The sequence below is a fragment of the Bicyclus anynana genome, chromosome 21 (assembly GCF_947172395.1).
Source record: "Bicyclus anynana chromosome 21, ilBicAnyn1.1, whole genome shotgun sequence".
Classification (NCBI taxonomy): Eukaryota; Metazoa; Arthropoda; class Insecta; order Lepidoptera; family Nymphalidae; genus Bicyclus; species Bicyclus anynana.
In genome coordinates this window covers 10,830,998-10,849,354 of record NC_069103.1, presented here as the reverse complement: position 1 = coordinate 10,849,354, position 18,357 = coordinate 10,830,998, and the positions used below count along the sequence as shown (strand labels likewise).

General features: G+C 36.5%; 2 protein-coding genes across 2 annotated transcripts; one reads left to right on the top strand and one right to left on the bottom strand.

Annotated features, from left to right (window-relative positions):
• Window positions 1-3,114: 3,114 nt before the first annotated feature.
• LOC112043457 (uncharacterized) lies at window positions 3,115-8,297 on the bottom strand. Its single transcript, XM_024078864.2, has 6 exons — window positions 8,195-8,297; window positions 7,080-7,262; window positions 6,351-6,498; window positions 5,691-5,834; window positions 4,767-4,980; window positions 3,115-4,067 (listed from the first exon to the last, which is right to left on the bottom strand). Exons 1-6 carry the CDS (start codon window positions 8,295-8,297, stop codon window positions 3,270-3,272), a joined length of 1,590 nt encoding a protein of 529 aa, XP_023934632.1. The 3' UTR covers window positions 3,115-3,269.
• A 3,057-nt stretch (window positions 8,298-11,354) lies between these two features.
• On the top strand, window positions 11,355-18,333 carry LOC112043491 (beta-mannosidase). Its single transcript, XM_024078947.2, has 12 exons — window positions 11,355-11,604; window positions 12,686-12,832; window positions 13,356-13,504; window positions 13,961-14,154; window positions 14,847-15,105; window positions 15,375-15,540; window positions 15,616-15,744; window positions 16,076-16,250; window positions 16,628-17,201; window positions 17,334-17,463; window positions 17,547-17,932; window positions 18,014-18,333. The coding sequence occupies exons 1-12, from the start codon at window positions 11,472-11,474 to the stop codon at window positions 18,236-18,238; spliced, it is 2,667 nt and encodes an 888-aa protein (XP_023934715.1). The 5' UTR covers window positions 11,355-11,471; the 3' UTR covers window positions 18,239-18,333.
• The last annotated feature ends 24 nt before the right edge of the window (window positions 18,334-18,357 follow it).

Here is an 18,357-nt window from a genome sequence, read left to right as displayed (position 1 = left end):
GACTCAAGCTCAGCAGTGAGCTGAATTTGGGTTGATAATGATGAATATGTTTTAAATTTAAATTGTCCACAGACTGTACGTACGAGTATTGTAGGTACGTTAGGAATTCTAGAAATTCGTGTCAGGGCTGCTATAAACTGCAGAGAATGAGTTAATTAAGCAAGTTTTGTACGTGAAGAAGTTCAAATATCCACTGTTTGGACAGGACAGCAATATTTATAAAAATATATTTCATATCAAATTAAAGTTGAATGACCATTCCCAGCCCAGACCTTTCGTCTCCGCTACTTATAATAAAACTATAGAGAAGTCAATTCTGTACATGAAATATATTTCCAAAATAACTATAAGGGGGTGATTAGTGATCGATACTGATGCCAAAAATGCAACCAGTAAAATTTTTGTCTGTCTGTCTGTCTTTCTGTATGTTCGTTATAGAAACAAAAACTACTGGACGGATTTGAACAAAACTTGGTACAATTGTTCTTCATACTCCTGGGAAGGTTGTAGTATACTTTTCAACACGCTACGATCAATAGGAGCAGAGCAGTAAAGGGAAATGTTGGGAAAACGGGAGAAATTACTCCATTTTTTAAGCTTCCTTCGCGTGTGTAGCCTTAATGGGTAGCGTAGGGGTAGGGTAGGGTAGGATAGGGGTAGTTGAAAGTTTACATCGACTTTCACGCGGACGAAGTCGCGGGCGTCTGCTAGTAATGAATAAATTACTTTATCCATAGCGGTTAGCTATAACATTCCCCAAAAAATAAATTCACATCGATAATTGACAATATTATAGTTGTTTTATGACATTTTTTGAAGCCACGAACATGAACAGTGTTGCCAACTGTTAAAATAAGTCCTTTATCAATGGTGCTGAGGACCCTGATTTAAGTTTAATAAACCTGTATCTCAGGATTCTCGCTCTTCCTGCTTATAATAAAAATAATTTTAACTATCATATAGGATCTGGATTAATAGAAATGCAGACAACATGCAGAATAATCTGTGTCTGTATATGTCTGTGTGCGTGTCTGTATGTGTCTGTGTGCGTTGTCTGTATGTGTCTGTGTGCGTAACCCGGATTAGGAAAAATAAAAAACCGGCCAAGTGGGAGTCAGGCCACGCGCAGTGTAGGGTTCCGTAGGTTAAGTTAGCACTTTAATCTTCTATGTAATAAACCAAAATACCGATAACCATACCCCACACTATGGGATAGACTATAAAAAATAAATTCTCACTTTGCATGTAAGGACGGAACCCCAAAAAATTGTTTTTTCAGACTTTCTTTTACTATTTTATAGACGAAAATAATATATATACCCGTACCAAATTTGATCTTTCTAGTTTTTACAGACTCTGAGGTTACTGACAACTTTATCTTTTTAATTGACAATGGAATTAGTATGCTATTTTCGATTTTTAACTACGTTTTTTAAGTTGGTCGACTATTACTCTTTAAATAGCAATTGCTAATTAACTGTTAGTGTTATAGTTTTCCTTGTAATTTCATTATATACTTTCATGTTTTTTTTCACGTTTAGCCGGTAGAAGGTGGGAACACTCGACTCAAACAATAATTAGCTCTTAAAAGCTTAATATTTTACAAACAGATCCATGAATCGAAATACGTTGGTAAAAGACCCCTCACAACTTTTAAAGAGCTATCCAACGATACCCCACACTATTAATTAAACAGTCGAAAAGAATCAACCCCACTTCATACAACATCATGCAAAAAAAAATATTTTTCAAGATTTTAGGTAATCTCTGGATCTACTGAACCGATTTTGAATTTTTTTTTTCTTTAGAAAACCACGTTATCTGTGAGTATCATATGCTATACATATTTTATCACCCTATTCTCACGGAAACGGGAACTACGCGGGTAAAACCGCGAGGCATTAACTAGATAAAAATAAATAAATTACATTAATGACTACAGCTACCATTGCGTATCAGTTGATCGGTGTTTTTTAATATGATAATCAGGGTCCGCCCGTCCATACGGCGAACGGAGCAGTCGCTCCAGGCGCCAAATCCTAGAGAGCGCCTAAATTATAATTCTACTCAACCGTAGACGATACTGCGCCTGATTTTCAATTGGTCACCCCAGAGTATGGTCAAGATTTTCGCGTTCCATTCTTACTTTACACTCATCATTTGGTAAAGGTATTTGCATATTATTAGGAGCAAACAGGAGAGGCGCCATAATTGGATCTCGCTCCATTTAAAAATTTACTTCAGGCCGGCGTTGATGAGCTGATGATAATAATTATTATATAACTCTAGATGATGTTATAATTATTATATTATATTGCACGCTTAACGTAGAGAGCATTCCACTCAAGGCTTAACGAAAGTTCAAGTTCGTGTTGGCTAATAGTACGATTTGGCAATGCTACTAGTTGACCATGGCCAGTAAGAATATTTACCCACTTACCATCTTTATTTTCCGAATTCATCCATATGCATAACTATTTATATAATTTATTAATATATAAGGAATAAATGACAAACAACCGACTTAACACACGTCCTACAAAACCGGGGCACAATTAAGAATTTTCGGAAATAAATTTACAAGGTAATAAAGGGGATGAAATTATGTATGAAAATCTTTAATTTTTTGGGTTACGGTACCTCAAAAGGAATAATATTAAAAATTTTGAAAAACCCCCGAAGGTCATGAAATTATCTAGAATAAAGACTTTTATGCCACAAATTCTTTCTATCTTATGTAGGTAATATTATGTGAACCGAACCGAAGTAAATCGTTTATTTTTATTTCAATATGAACAATCGGATTTCCATGTCCTAATTTTCTCATCAAACGAAGTTTTCGATCATTCATCATACATATGATTGACCCTAAGCCATTGAATTATGTTAATACTTATATATGTTTGTGACGCCATCGAGTAAAACCATTAATTAGTGTTTTCAACAATTGAAGATTGTTTCATATTCATAATTCACACATTAAATTATATTCTGCGTAATCCAAATCGAATACGAGTATTAATCATTTTCTATAACAAGACTGCAATCATGCGTTCCGGTAATGGTGCAGTCTGTGGTGAATACCGCTTGTTCTAGAAGATGCGTGAGAATTTTTAATAAAAAGACGTAATTTATTTTATTAAATACGTTCTACATACGTAACGTATGTTATATGAGCAAGATCTACAACAATCTTTATCTCCCAAAACATTTCAAGATTCATTAAGTAGGTACATTAGGATTATTTCTTTTAAAGTAAATAAAGCACTTTAGTCTTGTTTTTCTTTCGTAGTTTGGGTTTCTTCTGTAACTTTTGTGTCTTCGACTAGAGAAGTCTCGGAATCCGGAGCAGTGCGAGAGTCTATATGAACTTTGTGAGATTTATCTTTCGGTTTCTTATCAGTTTGAACACCAGCTTGCTTTAAATTGGATTTTAAAACTTTTTTCACGTCATTACTTGTACTTGGTTCGGATTCATTCGTCGATTCTAGTACGGTATCAGTTTTAGTATTGTCGTCTAAAGCCATTTTTAATTCAGAAGTAATGGTCATAGTAGATTTCAAATTTTCTTTCTGAGGCGCTTTTATGAGGTTTGTGGTTGTAATCGCTTGGCGGCGTATAATTTCAGATTTGCTTTCATCTAAGTTTGAATGTTTCGTTGACAATTGTGATTTAATTTCTTGCTGCCCATATTGGCGAATTAGTGGCGGTTCATCTAAATCAAGCTCTGAAGAGCTTGAGCTAGAACTCATTTCGATTCCTTTTGTTGCATCCACCGAAGCCAGTATATTATACAAAATTTTAACAATAAACTGATGTTCTGGTAACACTGCTTTAATTGCATTTAATCTATCCAATTTCAGACGTTCGGTTGAAACTAAAGCTTGTTTAGATGTTTGTTCGGATAAATCAGAAAAGTGAAGTAATTCTCCTGCATCTCTGTCGCTTGACTTCAGTCGAAAAAGTTTTTTTATATAATGAACCTTGACGCTTTGAGAGTCTTCAGAAGTGTTCAGTATTTTGGGCCAGGAAGGTGACACAGTGCTTATGTGTCTTTCATGACGCTCCTATAGAAATAAATAAGACTAATTATTATTATATACTTATAGATTATTACAATAAGTAATATAAAGACCTTCTAATGTTCTAAAATAAGAGTAGACTAGGAGTTTTGAAAATGGATAGGTAAACTTATATGTTACCTACCTAAAATCTATAGATTTTGAGGTGCTCTTATCGTTAATTTAATTTGAACACAAAATTACTGAACCGACTTTTAGAAAAATTAAATGGGACCAATCTAGAAGTAACCCTATCTATCTCTAGTACTCTTTCAAACAAAAAAAGAATTTTCAAAATTGGTTAAGAAATGACGAAATTATGCGGTTTCAAACATTAAAAATAACATACGCATCGAATTGAGAACTTTCCTTTTTTTGAAGTCGGTTAAAAACTGCATTAAAATCTGTTGAATGTAGAAGATCTAAGCGAACATACAGCGGAAGGGACTTCATGTTATCTTAATACTAATATTATAAAGAGGTATAGAGGTTTGTTGTATTGTAGATGGGAAGTCTCGAGATCTACTAAATCGATTTTAAAAATTTTTTTTTAACAGCCACGTTATTTGTGAGCCTCATGGGCAATATTTTATCCCCGTATTCTCACGGGAACGGGAACAACGCGGGAGAAACCACGGGGCGTCGGCTAGAACTATACAAAGATAAAGTAGGTATGGATTATTGTTCACATACCACCACACTTACCAGCATTCTATCGATGTTTCCTTGCAACTCGACACTAACACGGACGAGCTTGAAATCCACCACCAGAAGAACCCTCAACACTGCCAGAAGAGCAGAGAGTAGCCAGCAAGCGGTGTGCAGCCAGGCTGAGACGATTGTGAGCTGGGTCGCTTGGTATAGACCACGTATTCTTCGCTGATAAGCCAGAGTTGCTACGTTTACCGTGTAGGAACACCTTTATAAATGAAAATGAAAATTTCTTTTATCTATACTATTATTAAAAGGTAAAGTTTGTAGTATTGTAGGGGTAATCTCTGGATCTAATGAAACAATTTTATAAATTCTTTTACCACTAGAAAGCCACGTTATGTGGCTATAGTTTTATGGCTATAGTTTATCCCAGTATTCTCACAGGAACGAGAACTACGTGGATAAAACCGCGAGGCGTTTATTGACATATCGCTTTTCTTTCTAACTAAAAAAAGATACAAATGTTTATGTCGCAAAAACATCACTCAAGATATTTTTCGTTGACCTAGAACTATGAAAATTGACAAGTAATATCGTCTTGCTACAAGTACCGTAAGTTTAAGAAATTAAATATTACTTGTCTCAAACGGTAAAGGAAAAAACATCGTGAGGAAACCTGCATTCCAGATAATTTTCTTAATTCTCTACGTGTGTGAAGTCTGCCAATCCGCATTGGGCCAGCGTGGTGGACTATTGGCCTAACCCCTCTCATTCTGAGAGGAGACTCGAGCTCAGCAGTGAGCCGAATATGGGTTGATAATGATGATGACAAGTAACTACCATTATCAACCGAGGACATATAGCGGGTTGTAGGGAGCCGCTGCTTTCTGGCGGCTCGATACAAAGACGACGAGGACGACGACGAGGACGACGACGATGACGATGATGACAAATATAGATAACGGTATAACGTACGTGGTGCTTCCAGTGACTTCGTTAAGTTTGAGACACAACTCTTGCAGCCCGTAATGTGTGACGGCGCTGGTGTATACACACACGCAGCCCATCGCAGTGGAGAATAAGAACACAGGTGGCAACACGCGCCAAGGTCTCTGTAACCTAATGAAATTAGGGGTTAGTCTGTGGTTTCGTATCACAGAGTCCTGGGTTAGAGACTTCCAGTCCTGAGTCAGGATATGAGCTTTTCTTTCAGTGCAAATCTACCTGGAGTTGGGAAGTTGAGTCCTCTCAGAATAAGATTGGCAGACTTCACACATCTAAATAATTAAGAAATTTCTCAGGTATGCAGGTTTCCTCACTATGTTATTCCTTCAATTACTTAAAAAGTTAGAGGTGCTTACACCGGACCGAATAATTCGAACCTATGCCTTTCTATTCTATGATCTGACAATTCATCTGCTAACCCGCTACTAAGTCCGTACTTGACCTTAATCTGGCATTGTCTCAGGTTCCAAAACAGGAATAAAATATATCCTGTGATCAAGTTTTTCGATCGAGTATCACTTTCAATAACGAAACGTGTGTGATAAATTAGTTACAGCATTTCAGCCCATTTGGTTCAATTACTTGTAGGTCATAGGGAAATCTAGCTGCTGTAAATCTGTGTTGACATACCCGGTTAGAACTCTACTTCCAAGAGAACACATGAGGAACATAGTGGTCCAGACAAGACCAAATATCGCGGACACAAGTGGCACATACGTCGGCAGCAGACATGTACTTTTTTCGACCCATTGCGTGCTTAGGAAATCCACTGGTAACACTTTAAACATGATTAATTAATGTTAGATTTGCTAATAAATAAAATTATTAAATTAAATTTTGGGTTCTTGGATATAGATTTTGAAACTTGAGCCTATGATTTATAAAATAATATGAAATCAATAATAAAAATGTGCTGACTGTTATTCTAATGTTCGTTTTGTTAATTGTTGGTATATGAACTTGCTGATTAAGTATACTCGTAGTTTCTATTCTATGTAGCCAATAGATGCCTAACCACAGCCTTAATTTTTATGTTGGTACCTATAGGTATATACGCAAGGCTTGCATGGAATACTCTTCTCAAGGCTTAAGCCAGGTGCAGGCGTGTGTGACGTGTAATGAAATCATCATCATCGTCATCGTCATCGTCATCGAGATCGTCATCGCTATCGTCATCATCATCATCATCATCATCATCATCATCAGCTGATGGACGTCCACTGCAGGACATAGGCCTTTTGTAGGGACTTCCAAACATCACGATCCTGATCCGCCAGTATCCAGCGAATCCCTGTGACTCGCTTGATGTCGTCAGTCCACTAAAATTTTGGCGCATACTACATAATGCTTGTATCTTACTGTCAGCTACGTCTTTATCATCAGAAATGAACTCGTAGATAGTGTTCTGTCGGAGAGACGATAGGGAGAGCAGTTTCGGGAACAGCACACATTTCTCGTCGAACAAATACATCAGCATGTGGAAGCAAAATGTGCAGAACGATCCAAACACAAATGCCAGGAAGAATAGCAGCAGATGAGCACCTAGAAGTGTTTTATTTTTAGGCTTTTCATAAACATCTTCATCATTATTATCAGTCTATTTTAGGGCCACTACATCATCATGAGGTCAGGTTCCATAGGGTATTTATGGAGTTTAACCACTATTTTGCTCAAGTTTAGCCACCATCCCACCAGGTCTGGCTGTTGGGAGGCTTGAGTGGATAGATAAATCCCTGGATTTTCATTCGACTCCTAACAAGTTAGCCCGCTTCCATTTTAGATTGCATCATCAATTACCGTTAAGTGAGATGTCAAGGGCTAATTATTTAAGAATAAAAAAAAAAAAATTCTGCTCCAATGATGGATGTAAGGATAATTTTATTAACGACCTATCAGATCACTCCTCGACACCTCGTTAAGACTCTTGTTAGATATCCCTTAAACTCAAACAGTTAAATTAATGACGCTGTTTTTAAAACGCCTTTTAACATATTCTTAGCTAAATGCCGAGTAATATTTATTGCTTTCAATATCAAAATTCATGGGTCAAATGGAACACTATAAATAAATCAACCTAATTTTAAAAACTGATAATTCTAATAATAAGTATTATCCTTCAACCTCCAACTTTTCAGTCAGGTATGTGCATTTTAAGAAATTAATTATCACGTCTCTCAGAAGGAAAAACATTTTGAGCCGCATACTAGTACCTAGCTGTGAGAATTTTCTACAATCTTCATTATCATTATCAACCCATATTCGGCTCAATGCTGAGCCCGAGTCTCCTCTCAGAATGAGAGGGGTTAGGTCAATAGTTCACCACGCTGGCTCAATGCGGATTGGCAGACTTCAAACACGCAGAGAATTGAGAAAATTCTCTGGTATGCAGGTTTCCTCGCGACACGTGATATTTAATTTCTTAAAATATGTGGATAATAATTACGTAGTCTAAATAAGGTAAATAAAAACATTACCTTTCCACACACTGTTGACTTCTGGTTCAGCTCGTTCTACCAGTTTATACTTTTCATACAAGAAAATCTTGTCTATTTTATTATCAGATTGGCTTGATATCATGTTGAAAACCAATTAAATATACCCTGTGTCCCTGTATATTAATTTACTCTTTGTCCCTAATAGATGGAAACTGCGTGTTGATATAGGTAGGTACTTTAACTTGTTTGACATTTTTTATTGACAAACATAATTCAAAGAAAGATTATGTATTTTGTCATCTTGACAACGCTAACTTCGGTTTGGAAACCATTACATAAATGACATTGTAGTGATAATATACAGGAAGAAAATTTTTTTAGTGCGGATATTTTTATATTTTGTACATAAACAAAATTTAATGATCACGTATTTTTTCTTTTTTTTTTTAACTCAAAAATAACAAAATTATCGTTAGCTAAAGTTATTTACTTTTGAACAGAATTTTAGGGTCACCCTATTGTGCGTTTATTTTATTTTCGTTTGATACCTAAAGAACGTCACCAGATCACTTTTAAGCTGAATATATCTTGTTTAGTAATAATATGTACATTATTTTGTTATTTTAGAGACATAAATTAAAAAAAAAAATACATAAAATGTATCGAACTGTTTGTAGATTTATATTCTATTAATGATACAGAACCACGAAAAAAAATATCCGCACTAAAGACCGAATCACCCTGTATATACCTACTCTCTGAACATTAATAATACAGAGCTCAGTCATCAGTGAAAACCTTGAGGCGTTATAAAAACTTCTAAAGGTTGGCAACTTCGTTCGTAACACTCCCGATGGTCCGCGAGGGTCGGGGGGCGTGTAGCGATGAATGAAAAACCCACGACTGATGCACCTCACTTCCCCGCACGCACGATTTCACACCCGCGCAGTCTTTCCTCCCGTCGTCCGCATATCATGGGAGTGTCATTAACGAACTTGCCAGACTATACCTATTACTATTAAGTGCTGGTTTTATGTAATTGTATAGTATGTGCAAAAACCGAAAAGACCGAATTCCCACCAATCGGTCATCAAGCACCCATGATTGCCTCCTGAGCTTACTTCTCAACGGTATGGAGTATTGGATCAGTGTTATGATTCTGAATTTCAAAGCTCACGAATTCCCTTTTCTATGGGAAAAAAGAGGCCTGCGCGACTTACCTAATGGGTTGTTATATTACACAAAAATGAGTTGATGAGAGATGACTCCAGACAACTCTCATTACAATCGAATCACATTGTTATCATATTTACTAAAAAATTGTAAAAAAATCTCAATATTTTGACCAAGGAATCCAAGCCAAGACCACGTTATTTAAAACCACATAGGCTAACTACTGGACTATCAATGTTATATCCACGCTATGTTAATTACTTTAAAACGCAGTGTTTTTACCTATATACTATGTTTAGCGCATGTGTGTAAGTATGGACAAACATTATAGGTAGGTATAAACTATCTAGGTAATGCGGCCATTGAAGATAAATTGTTCCGTAGTGATGGGACACAACGGTAAAATCTATCGAGATTTTTTATTTATTTATTTTGAATAAGCAAGCGATTAGCTGCAATCATGCCTGATGGTAAGCGATGATGCAGCCTCTGGTGGAACGCGCTTGCCTAGAAGATGCCTATTCACTCTAGACTTGAAAATACCCATATTGGGGAAAACTGAAGGTGGGAGAGCATTCCACATCTTTGCAGTACGTATAAGTAAAGAATAACTAAACCGCTTAGTACTCGTCTGAGAGATTTCGACAACGTATCGGTGCAGATCTCTGCGATACCTAGCAGTCCTGTGGTAAAACGGCGAAGATGGCACAAAATCGAACAGTTCCTGAGCGTACTCCCCGAGCGCATTTTACTAGTAGTAAAAAGACTATCCATACTAAACACGAAAGTAAGTCTGTCGCCTTTTCACGGCCCAACTGCATTTTGTTATTACTCATATTGTTATGAAGTTTGATATAGAGGACCTTATAGCAGAATATAGGCTACTTTTTATCCGGAAAAGTCAATGCGCGGCATTTGTAAAAAAAGAATTTTATGCCAAAAAGCCGGGACATTCGCAACACATTATTCTATGTATAAATTTATATTAATTTTATGTTATGTAATAAATTAATAAATCTATAATATTAAATTATAATTGTATAATAATCAGATACTCAAAGTATAATGTCTTATGTAATGTAAATTGGTGGCTGGTGGGAGGCTTCGGCCGTGGCTAGTTATCACCCTACCGGCAAAGACGTACCGCTAAGCGATTTAGCGGTTCGGTACGATGTCGTGTAGAAACCGAAAGGAGTGTGGATTTTATCCTCTTCCAAACAAGTTAGGCCGCTTCCATCTTAGATTGCATCATCACTTACCATCACGTGAGATTGTAATCAAGGGCTAACATGTAACACAAGAATAAAAAAAATACCTATTAAGATTTATAGGAAGCAAGTAACAAAGGGCCAAACCGCCAGACTTTAAAACGTCCAAATATACAAGGTATAAATCGCATTTCTGCACGATAATATGAGAATGTACTAAGTCGCCACACAATGGAGAAGGTTACTAGGTATGCAAAATCACTTGAAACTTTGTTACTTTAGAGCTTTTATATGTAGGTATACAAATACACTAGTTTTTGTTTTATTTAAAAATACTAAATAGTTATGATTTTACATGCATTCAAAGTTCGCATAAATATCGACTCCCGCTAACAGTCTCGGTATTGTACGTGACGTCATCGTATTGCGTACGAACGATTTTGGGGCGGTAAATTCAAAAATTGTTCGTACTCTACTACAATACTAAAGTAGTCCGAACTAGGCACAATGGTTATGGTTAGCCAGTAGTTCGTTAGTAGGTAAGGCAGAAGTACGAAATTGCATGAATAGCCGTGCAAGTGTTGTACGGCTATTCAGTATTTTTGTTTTTCATTGTAGTATTTTTTATTTTCAACGGAGAATACAGAAAGCTAACATTTGAAAATAGTGAACATTCCTATTTTCAAATGTTCACGAAATCACGAAGGCCTGGGCCTCTGTAGGCTATCACTGTTATAATAGAGTTATCGATATCATCCAAAGACCATACCTATACTCGCTCTCGCTACGTAATCAAGTTATCAAGTGACAAACACAACAACACGACGACTGCCGGTGCCGGCTATCGGTTTCGGTATCGTCGGCTGTTAAACCAAGCTAAACAAGATCATGTTATTATTTACTGAGTTTTACACAGTTTTAAGCTTTACTTTACCATGAATATGTACAGTTATAAGTTACTTTTAAGTATTATTTGTGTAAATTTTAATAATATCGTTTGTTTGTCAAAGTTTAGTTTGGATTCGTCGAATGGAAAGGTTATTTGGACACTGGAAAACAAAAATAGATGTAAGTTACAACATGTACCTAATTATTATTAAATATAAATAGCGAACGCCCGCAAGGCGCAACTTCATCCGCCCTTAAAGCTCTTTAATCCAGTCCTTACAGTTGTATCGCTGTAAAAATGGAGTGTTTTCTCCCGTTTTACCAACATTTCCTTTCACTGCTCTGCTCCGCTCCTATTGATCGAAGCGTGATGAAAAGTATACTATAACATGCCCAGGAGTATGAAGAATAATTATTGTACTAAGTTTCGTTAAAATCCGTCGAGTAGTTTTTGTTTCTATAACGAACATACTGACAGACAGACAAAAATTTTATTGATTGCATTTTTGGCATCAGTATCGATCACTAATCACCCCCTAATAGTTATTTTGGAAATATATTTCATGTACAGAATTGAACTCTACAGATTTATTATAAGATTACCCTTTCAGATGAATGGGTCTTGAATCCAAACAAAAAATAGTATTTCGATAATCGATATGATGGGTGGAATAGAGGGACCTTCCTAGCACCCTATATTAGCTGTTGTTTTTAACGTGCTTACCGAAGCACGGGGGTGTACCTAATTAAATTTTTAAGTGTTTGTCTGTGATTTTAAAATAATTGTGTTTTCTCAAGTGCTTCTATCTAGTTACTAACACGATACCTATACATAATTATGTTCGATACTATAAACACAAACTTTTATAAAACTTTTGTCCCTCTGTCTATTTGTCCGGGCTAATTTCTGCAAAGGCTGAACTGATTTTAATAGGACTTTCACAGAAAAAAAGGAGATTTAAGATCAACATAAGTATCTAGCCTTTTCATCCCGAAAATCCATGGTTTTCGCGGAATTTGTGAAAACCGAATTTCACGCGGACGAAACTACGTTTAATTTATACTAATATTATAAAGAGGAAAGATTTGGTTGTTTGTTTGTATGTATTGAATAGGCTCTGGAACTACTGAAAGCTTGCGAAGATACACTATCCCTGAGTGCTATAGGCTATATTTTATCCCCGTACGGGGACGCGAACCACGCGGGTGAAACCGCGCGGCGTCTGCTAGTAATTTAATAATTGTACTTGCATGTTTCCAGCGATCTCAGTCCAGGGTTCTGTCCCGGGTGGCGTCTACTCCGACCTCCAGAAGTCTGGCGTCATCGATGACGTGCTGCAGGGCTCCAACGATGTCCTCACTCGCTGGGTCGCGTACGACACTTGGACTTATACCGGGAAATTTAATGGTGAGAATGTTTGGTTATTACAAATATAATATTACTTACAACCCTTATTATACATTATATTTAAATCAATGCTTACAACAACAAAAAATGAATTCTTCTGAGGCTGAAGAACTCACGGTGTTTTTACTTCACCGTTTGAGACACGTGATATTTAATTTCTTAAAAGACGTCCGCTTAGACAAACTTTTTTCATAATTTGTATTTCAAAATTTAACACTAACAACCTTTGACACCTATATATTATAATAAGCAATAATTACCAATAAAAAAAACTCCATCTTATTTGTAAAGTTTTTAAAAGACGCTTTTTTTTTTCTTTTCTGATGCGACGCTTCGTGTCGTACTGACTCGATAATGTATTCGTTTTTAAATTTTGTATTTGGAGCGGCTACGATACCGTGGTGTTCCGTGCCTATTATTCTTAATCAGTGGTTCTATATTACAACTTCATCACTTCTGCCCCCCTTCTCGCCCTGTTTATGAGTGGCGTACTTGGAACATAAAAATCTCAATTATTTTCCAGTTAGTGGCGAAAATTTGGAACATGCAGTTGCACAGTTGGTATTGGAGGGTGTGGACACAGTTGCTTACATCGAGCTGAACAGTATACCGATTGGTTCAACCGATAACATGTTTGTGAGATACGTTTATGACGTCAGGCAATACCTCCAGGTAAGCAATAATTTGCAGGAAAAACTGGAATCTCTAACATGATTTTATTAACGGAATACCATAAAAGACGAGGTTTTATGTTCAGCTCAGTATGATTTTTTTTTCTTATAATATTAAGAAGTTATAGTGCCTTCGGACTTCATTCAAAGTTTTTCGAAGGATTGCTAAAAACCTATCTGGCGACTAATAAGTATGCAGAATATAAAAGAACAAGCAGAAAATAAGTACCTACACTTGAATGATATGGACTCCTATAGCCACTGGTCCAAACTCTGTACTATACTACTGTAGGGACTTACCTACCTGTCTTTAGGTTTAGGACTTTAGAAGCAGAGGCTGACAAAATTTCAGCTATTTTATAACGACGAATGTCTGGCTTTTAGATCTTTAGACGAAAAGTTTGCATGTAATATAAAAAAGTACATTTTACCTTAAAACTGAAGACTTTGTTTCAAGATAGGCGAAAACGAGCTGAAGTTCACATTCGAGTCACCGGTAAAGTTTGCTAAGGCTCGATCTGACAAGTATTTCACAGCACCTGATTGTGTACCCGCTGTATATAATGGAGAGTGTCACGCGAATCAAATCCGAAAAATGCAGGCTTCCTTTAGTTGGGACTGGGGACCAGCGTTTCCGTCTGTTGGCATCTGGTAAGTTTGACTATCTATCAATTAATGAATGTATTGTATTGAATGTCATCATCGTCATCAGCCCAATTTAACAGCCCACTCATTTTCACGCCTCTGTCTTGATACAAGAGAGACCTGCTCTTCATTGAAGCAGCGTGATGGATTAAACCATCCTATTTCCACAAAAGTTTAGTGATAACAGAGTAACATGTTGCTATGTTATTCGTGAGGAAGATGTGACGTGAACTAAGCGATGTTCACTTATACCTCCTTATATAGGTACTCTATCTTGATAATTTTTTTCACTTCTATCACTCACGAAGTCAGATTGTATCTCCCACTTAAATTTTAATCCATCCTCATTGAACCCATTTTCAGCTAAGTTCAGCTATGATGAAAATGGGTTTAACGAGGATAGAACCTCATCATGATCATATCAGCCGATGGACGTTCACTGCAGAGTGCAGGACATAGGCCGTTTGTGACTAATGGACTTCCAAATATTACGATCCTGAGCCACCAGCGAATCCCTGCGACTTACTTAATGTCATCAGGCTACCTGAGGTGACTAACACTGCGCTTTCTAGTGCGGGTTCACTATTCCAGCACCTTGGGACTTCTGAACTACCCAATTCATTAAAAGCCTTCACGATAACAAATTAAGTTAAATTAGATAGTTTCCTTATGTACCTAATACATGGAAATCTTTTAAGGAGACCAGCTACAATAGAATTTTTCAACGCCGCCGTCATAAGATCTCTTATGACATATACGGAGAAAAGGGACACAACGTGGTTCTTGAAGACAAAGGTTTATTTACAAACTGGTGAAAACGTTCGACGTGTCAAGGGTAACTTGAGTGTGTACTTAAGTGTAGATGGACACCAAACATTTAAAGTTGCAAAACAACTTGATGTATCAACCAAAGATGATGGAACAGTTGAAGCTGACATTGATATGAACATTAGTGCGGTAGGTAAGACACAATATATCAACACTCATGAATGAGTTTCTTGAACATGGTTACATATAATGGCATTTAAATGTTTTTTTTAAAACTAAACAGAGATATTGGGAAATTCACAATGCATCGCTTCTACCGGTCCTATATTGACTGAAAAATATAACTTCGATTTCTCGAAAATTTATGTTTTTAATATAAGTAGAGTGTTTTGTCATGGCACGGAATTTATGGTAAATATCATGTTAACTGTTATTTATTTTAAATTATGTATTTTCAGAATGTAATAACCGAATGGTGGCCCAATGGATATGGTGAACAAAAACTGTATAATTTATTAATTTTCCTAAGAACAGAAGAGAAGGATAGAGAGATTTCGTATAAACATGCCAAAATAGGATTTCGTACCATAGAATTGGTGGAAGAAGATGCTGCCTTGATATTCGGTTAGCATTTGATTTTACATGTAAAAGATACTTGCTAAAATATCTCTACATTAGATAATTTATCTGATATTACAGGAAACGACACCAGGGCAGGTCACGGTTTGACATTTTATTTCAAAGTCAATGGTTATCCAATCTTCATGAAGGGGTCCAATTGGATACCTTCAAATATTCTGCCAGAGATTGGGGAGAACAGAAAAACCAGTAAGTGCAAGTTTCTATTTTGGAATAATCGAATTAATATCCAATAACACAAACAATATCAATACGTTTGTTGATTTTTAAGATGCAACTATCTTCGATTTAATTTCCGTCCATCTTAAAAAGTCTGACACTATCAAAAATACAAGAGATATTTTTAAGATCATCATTATAATCATATCAGCCAACAGACGTCCACTGCAGGACATAGGCATTTTGTGGGAACTTCCAAACATCACGATCCTGAGCCGCCTGCGTCCAGTGTACCCCTGCAACTCGCTTGATGTCGTCAGTCCACCTGGCGAGTTTTTAAGTATTCTGGTTGATTTTTTAGTCGATAATCTACTAACTGCAGCCCACGATGCCCACATGGGAATGCTTCGAGTATGGGGAGGAGGAATTTATGAGTCAGATTATTTCTACAGGCGCTGCGACGAACTCGGTATTTTGATATGGCAAGACTTCCTCTTCGCTTGCTCCATGTATCCTGTGGATTCTAAATTTCTTACGTAAGATTAAATTAATTCTCAAATTATTAGGGATTCTAATTTGCATTGTTGTTCAAATGGCATCTATTTGGATAGGAACTGTAACTTCTGAAACCACTGCAATAATTTATAAATGTCGACCACCAATGGCTTGAAGTCTTTTTTTTATTATTTACAAGTTAGATCTTGACTACAACCCCGCATGATGGTAAGTGAAGATGCAATGCTACTAAGATGGCAGCGGGCTAACTTGTTAGAAGTAGGGTAGTTGATCCACAGCCCTTTCGGGTTCTACACGACGTGATATAGGAACGGTATTTTTTTTAAATTCAGGCCAAGTTTGACATAACAAAAAGAGAGTTAAAGGGATAGCAAATTAATAATTGCATTTATTTTAGAACCATTACAAATGAAATAGAACATAACGTGATCCGTCTTCAGCACCATCCCTCTATCGCCGTATGGGCAGGTAACAATGAAAACGAAGTCGCACTCCGAGGGAACTGGTACAACACGAATTCAGAATTCGAAAAATACAAGAGCGAATATATTAAACTATACGTGGATACAATAAAACCAATTGTTGAGGGAATTGATCCAGGAAGACGGTACCTTGTTTCGAGTCCTTCAAATGGACGCAAGAGTGAGGAGGATGGATATATAGCACAAAACCCGTACGACCCAAATTATGGCGATACGCACTATTACAATTATTTGGCAGACAGTTGGGACAGCAACATCTACCCTAAAACGAGGTTTGCATCTGAATATGGTTTCCAATCGTTGCCATCTATCGCAACTATGAGAACAGCTACGAATAAAACCGAGGATTATCACGTTGATAGCAATTATTCTAAACACAGGCAGCACAGTCCAGCTGGATATAGTTTTATAGAAGCCCAGATTAATCGGCGTCTGAATCTTGATAAGAATGATACGAAATATTTTGAAAAATTTATATTTTACAGCCAGGTAAAGTAACCTTAATCTCTTCTAGCACATTTCGAGTCCACCTTAGCCACGAAGCTTAATAATAGCTGCGCAAACTTTGTGGAGTATTATCTAGGGAAACGACTTAATGAGTAATTTTTTGAAACATTATAGATATCACAAGCTATGGCAATAAAAGCAGAAACAGAGTTCTACAGACAAAGCCAAACGAACTGGTATACGATGGGAGCTCTATATTGGCAGTTAAATGACGTATGGCAGGCGCCCTCTTGGTCTGGCATCGGTAAGAACAACATATTAACTAGATATTTTGGCATTTTCAGTAGTTTGATATGCAATTTCCAAAACTTTCCCTTATATTTACAGAATTCGGTGGTAAATGGAAAATGCTTCATTATTTTGCGAAGTCCTTCTTTGCTCCAGTGTTGGTATCACCACGGCTGACCAAGACAGGTGATGTGGATATATACCTCATAAACGATAGATTCGTACCAATAATAGAGGCCAAAATAATATTAGACATCTTCAACTGGAGTACTTTAACGCCTATTGCGTCAAAGTCGTATCCAGCTGACGTAGGACCACTTAATGCCAGGAAACAGGCGTCATATACTCTATGGAACGCTGACAATAAAGAAGAAATCTTTCTTAGATTTTCTTTGAAAGCCGAAGGCGTTGATTGCTCCCCTTACAATTATTTGTTCCCCGTACCACTGAAGAGTGCTAAAGGACTAAAAAATCCAAACATTAACGTAAGTAGACCAGCCAGGTTTTTCGATAATCTGGACAAACTGTATAAAATTAAATTGAAGTAATTTTAATTTTTATTACAGATTGCTGTTCAGAAAATGGATGAACATAATAAATTCGAAATAAAAATAAACGTTGACACTGTAGTACTATTTCTTTGGCTAGAAGCAGAATCGATAGATGGAAAATTCGAGAATAATGGATTTATTGTAACGGAGGCGAGTTTCAATGTTGAATTCACGACGCAAAGTACGATTAGTGCAAAACAACTCGAGAAATTAATTACTTACCAATATTATTTACATTAATATTTGTCAACTACAAAATATTTGTACCTATAATGTGACTCTTGTATGTTTTTGAATCTAGGAAATAAACATTTGTAATATCATTTATAAAAACAGAATTTATACTTTTATCTACTTAC

Bases quoted from the DNA above. Each gene is read 5' to 3' on its own strand.
- LOC112043491 (XM_024078947.2), top strand. From the start codon at position 11,472: ATGAATATGTACAGTTATAAGTTACTTTTAAGTATTATTTGTGTAAAT. The intron at 14,155-14,846 runs GTAAGTTTGACT...AAATCTTTTAAG, and splicing joins TTTCCGTCTGTTGGCATCTG to GAGACCAGCTACAATAGAAT. The intron at 17,933-18,013 runs GTAAGTAGACCA...TTTTTATTACAG, and splicing joins TAAAAAATCCAAACATTAAC to ATTGCTGTTCAGAAAATGGA.
- LOC112043457 (XM_024078864.2), bottom strand. From the start codon at position 8,297: ATGATATCAAGCCAATCTGATAATAAAATAGACAAGATTTTCTTGTAT. The intron at 6,499-7,079 runs GTAAGATACAAG...TCATGTTTAAAG, and splicing joins TGATAAAGACGTAGCTGACA to TGTTACCAGTGGATTTCCTA. The intron at 4,068-4,766 runs GTAAGTGTGGTG...TTATTTCTATAG, and splicing joins GAAACATCGATAGAATGCTG to GAGCGTCATGAAAGACACAT.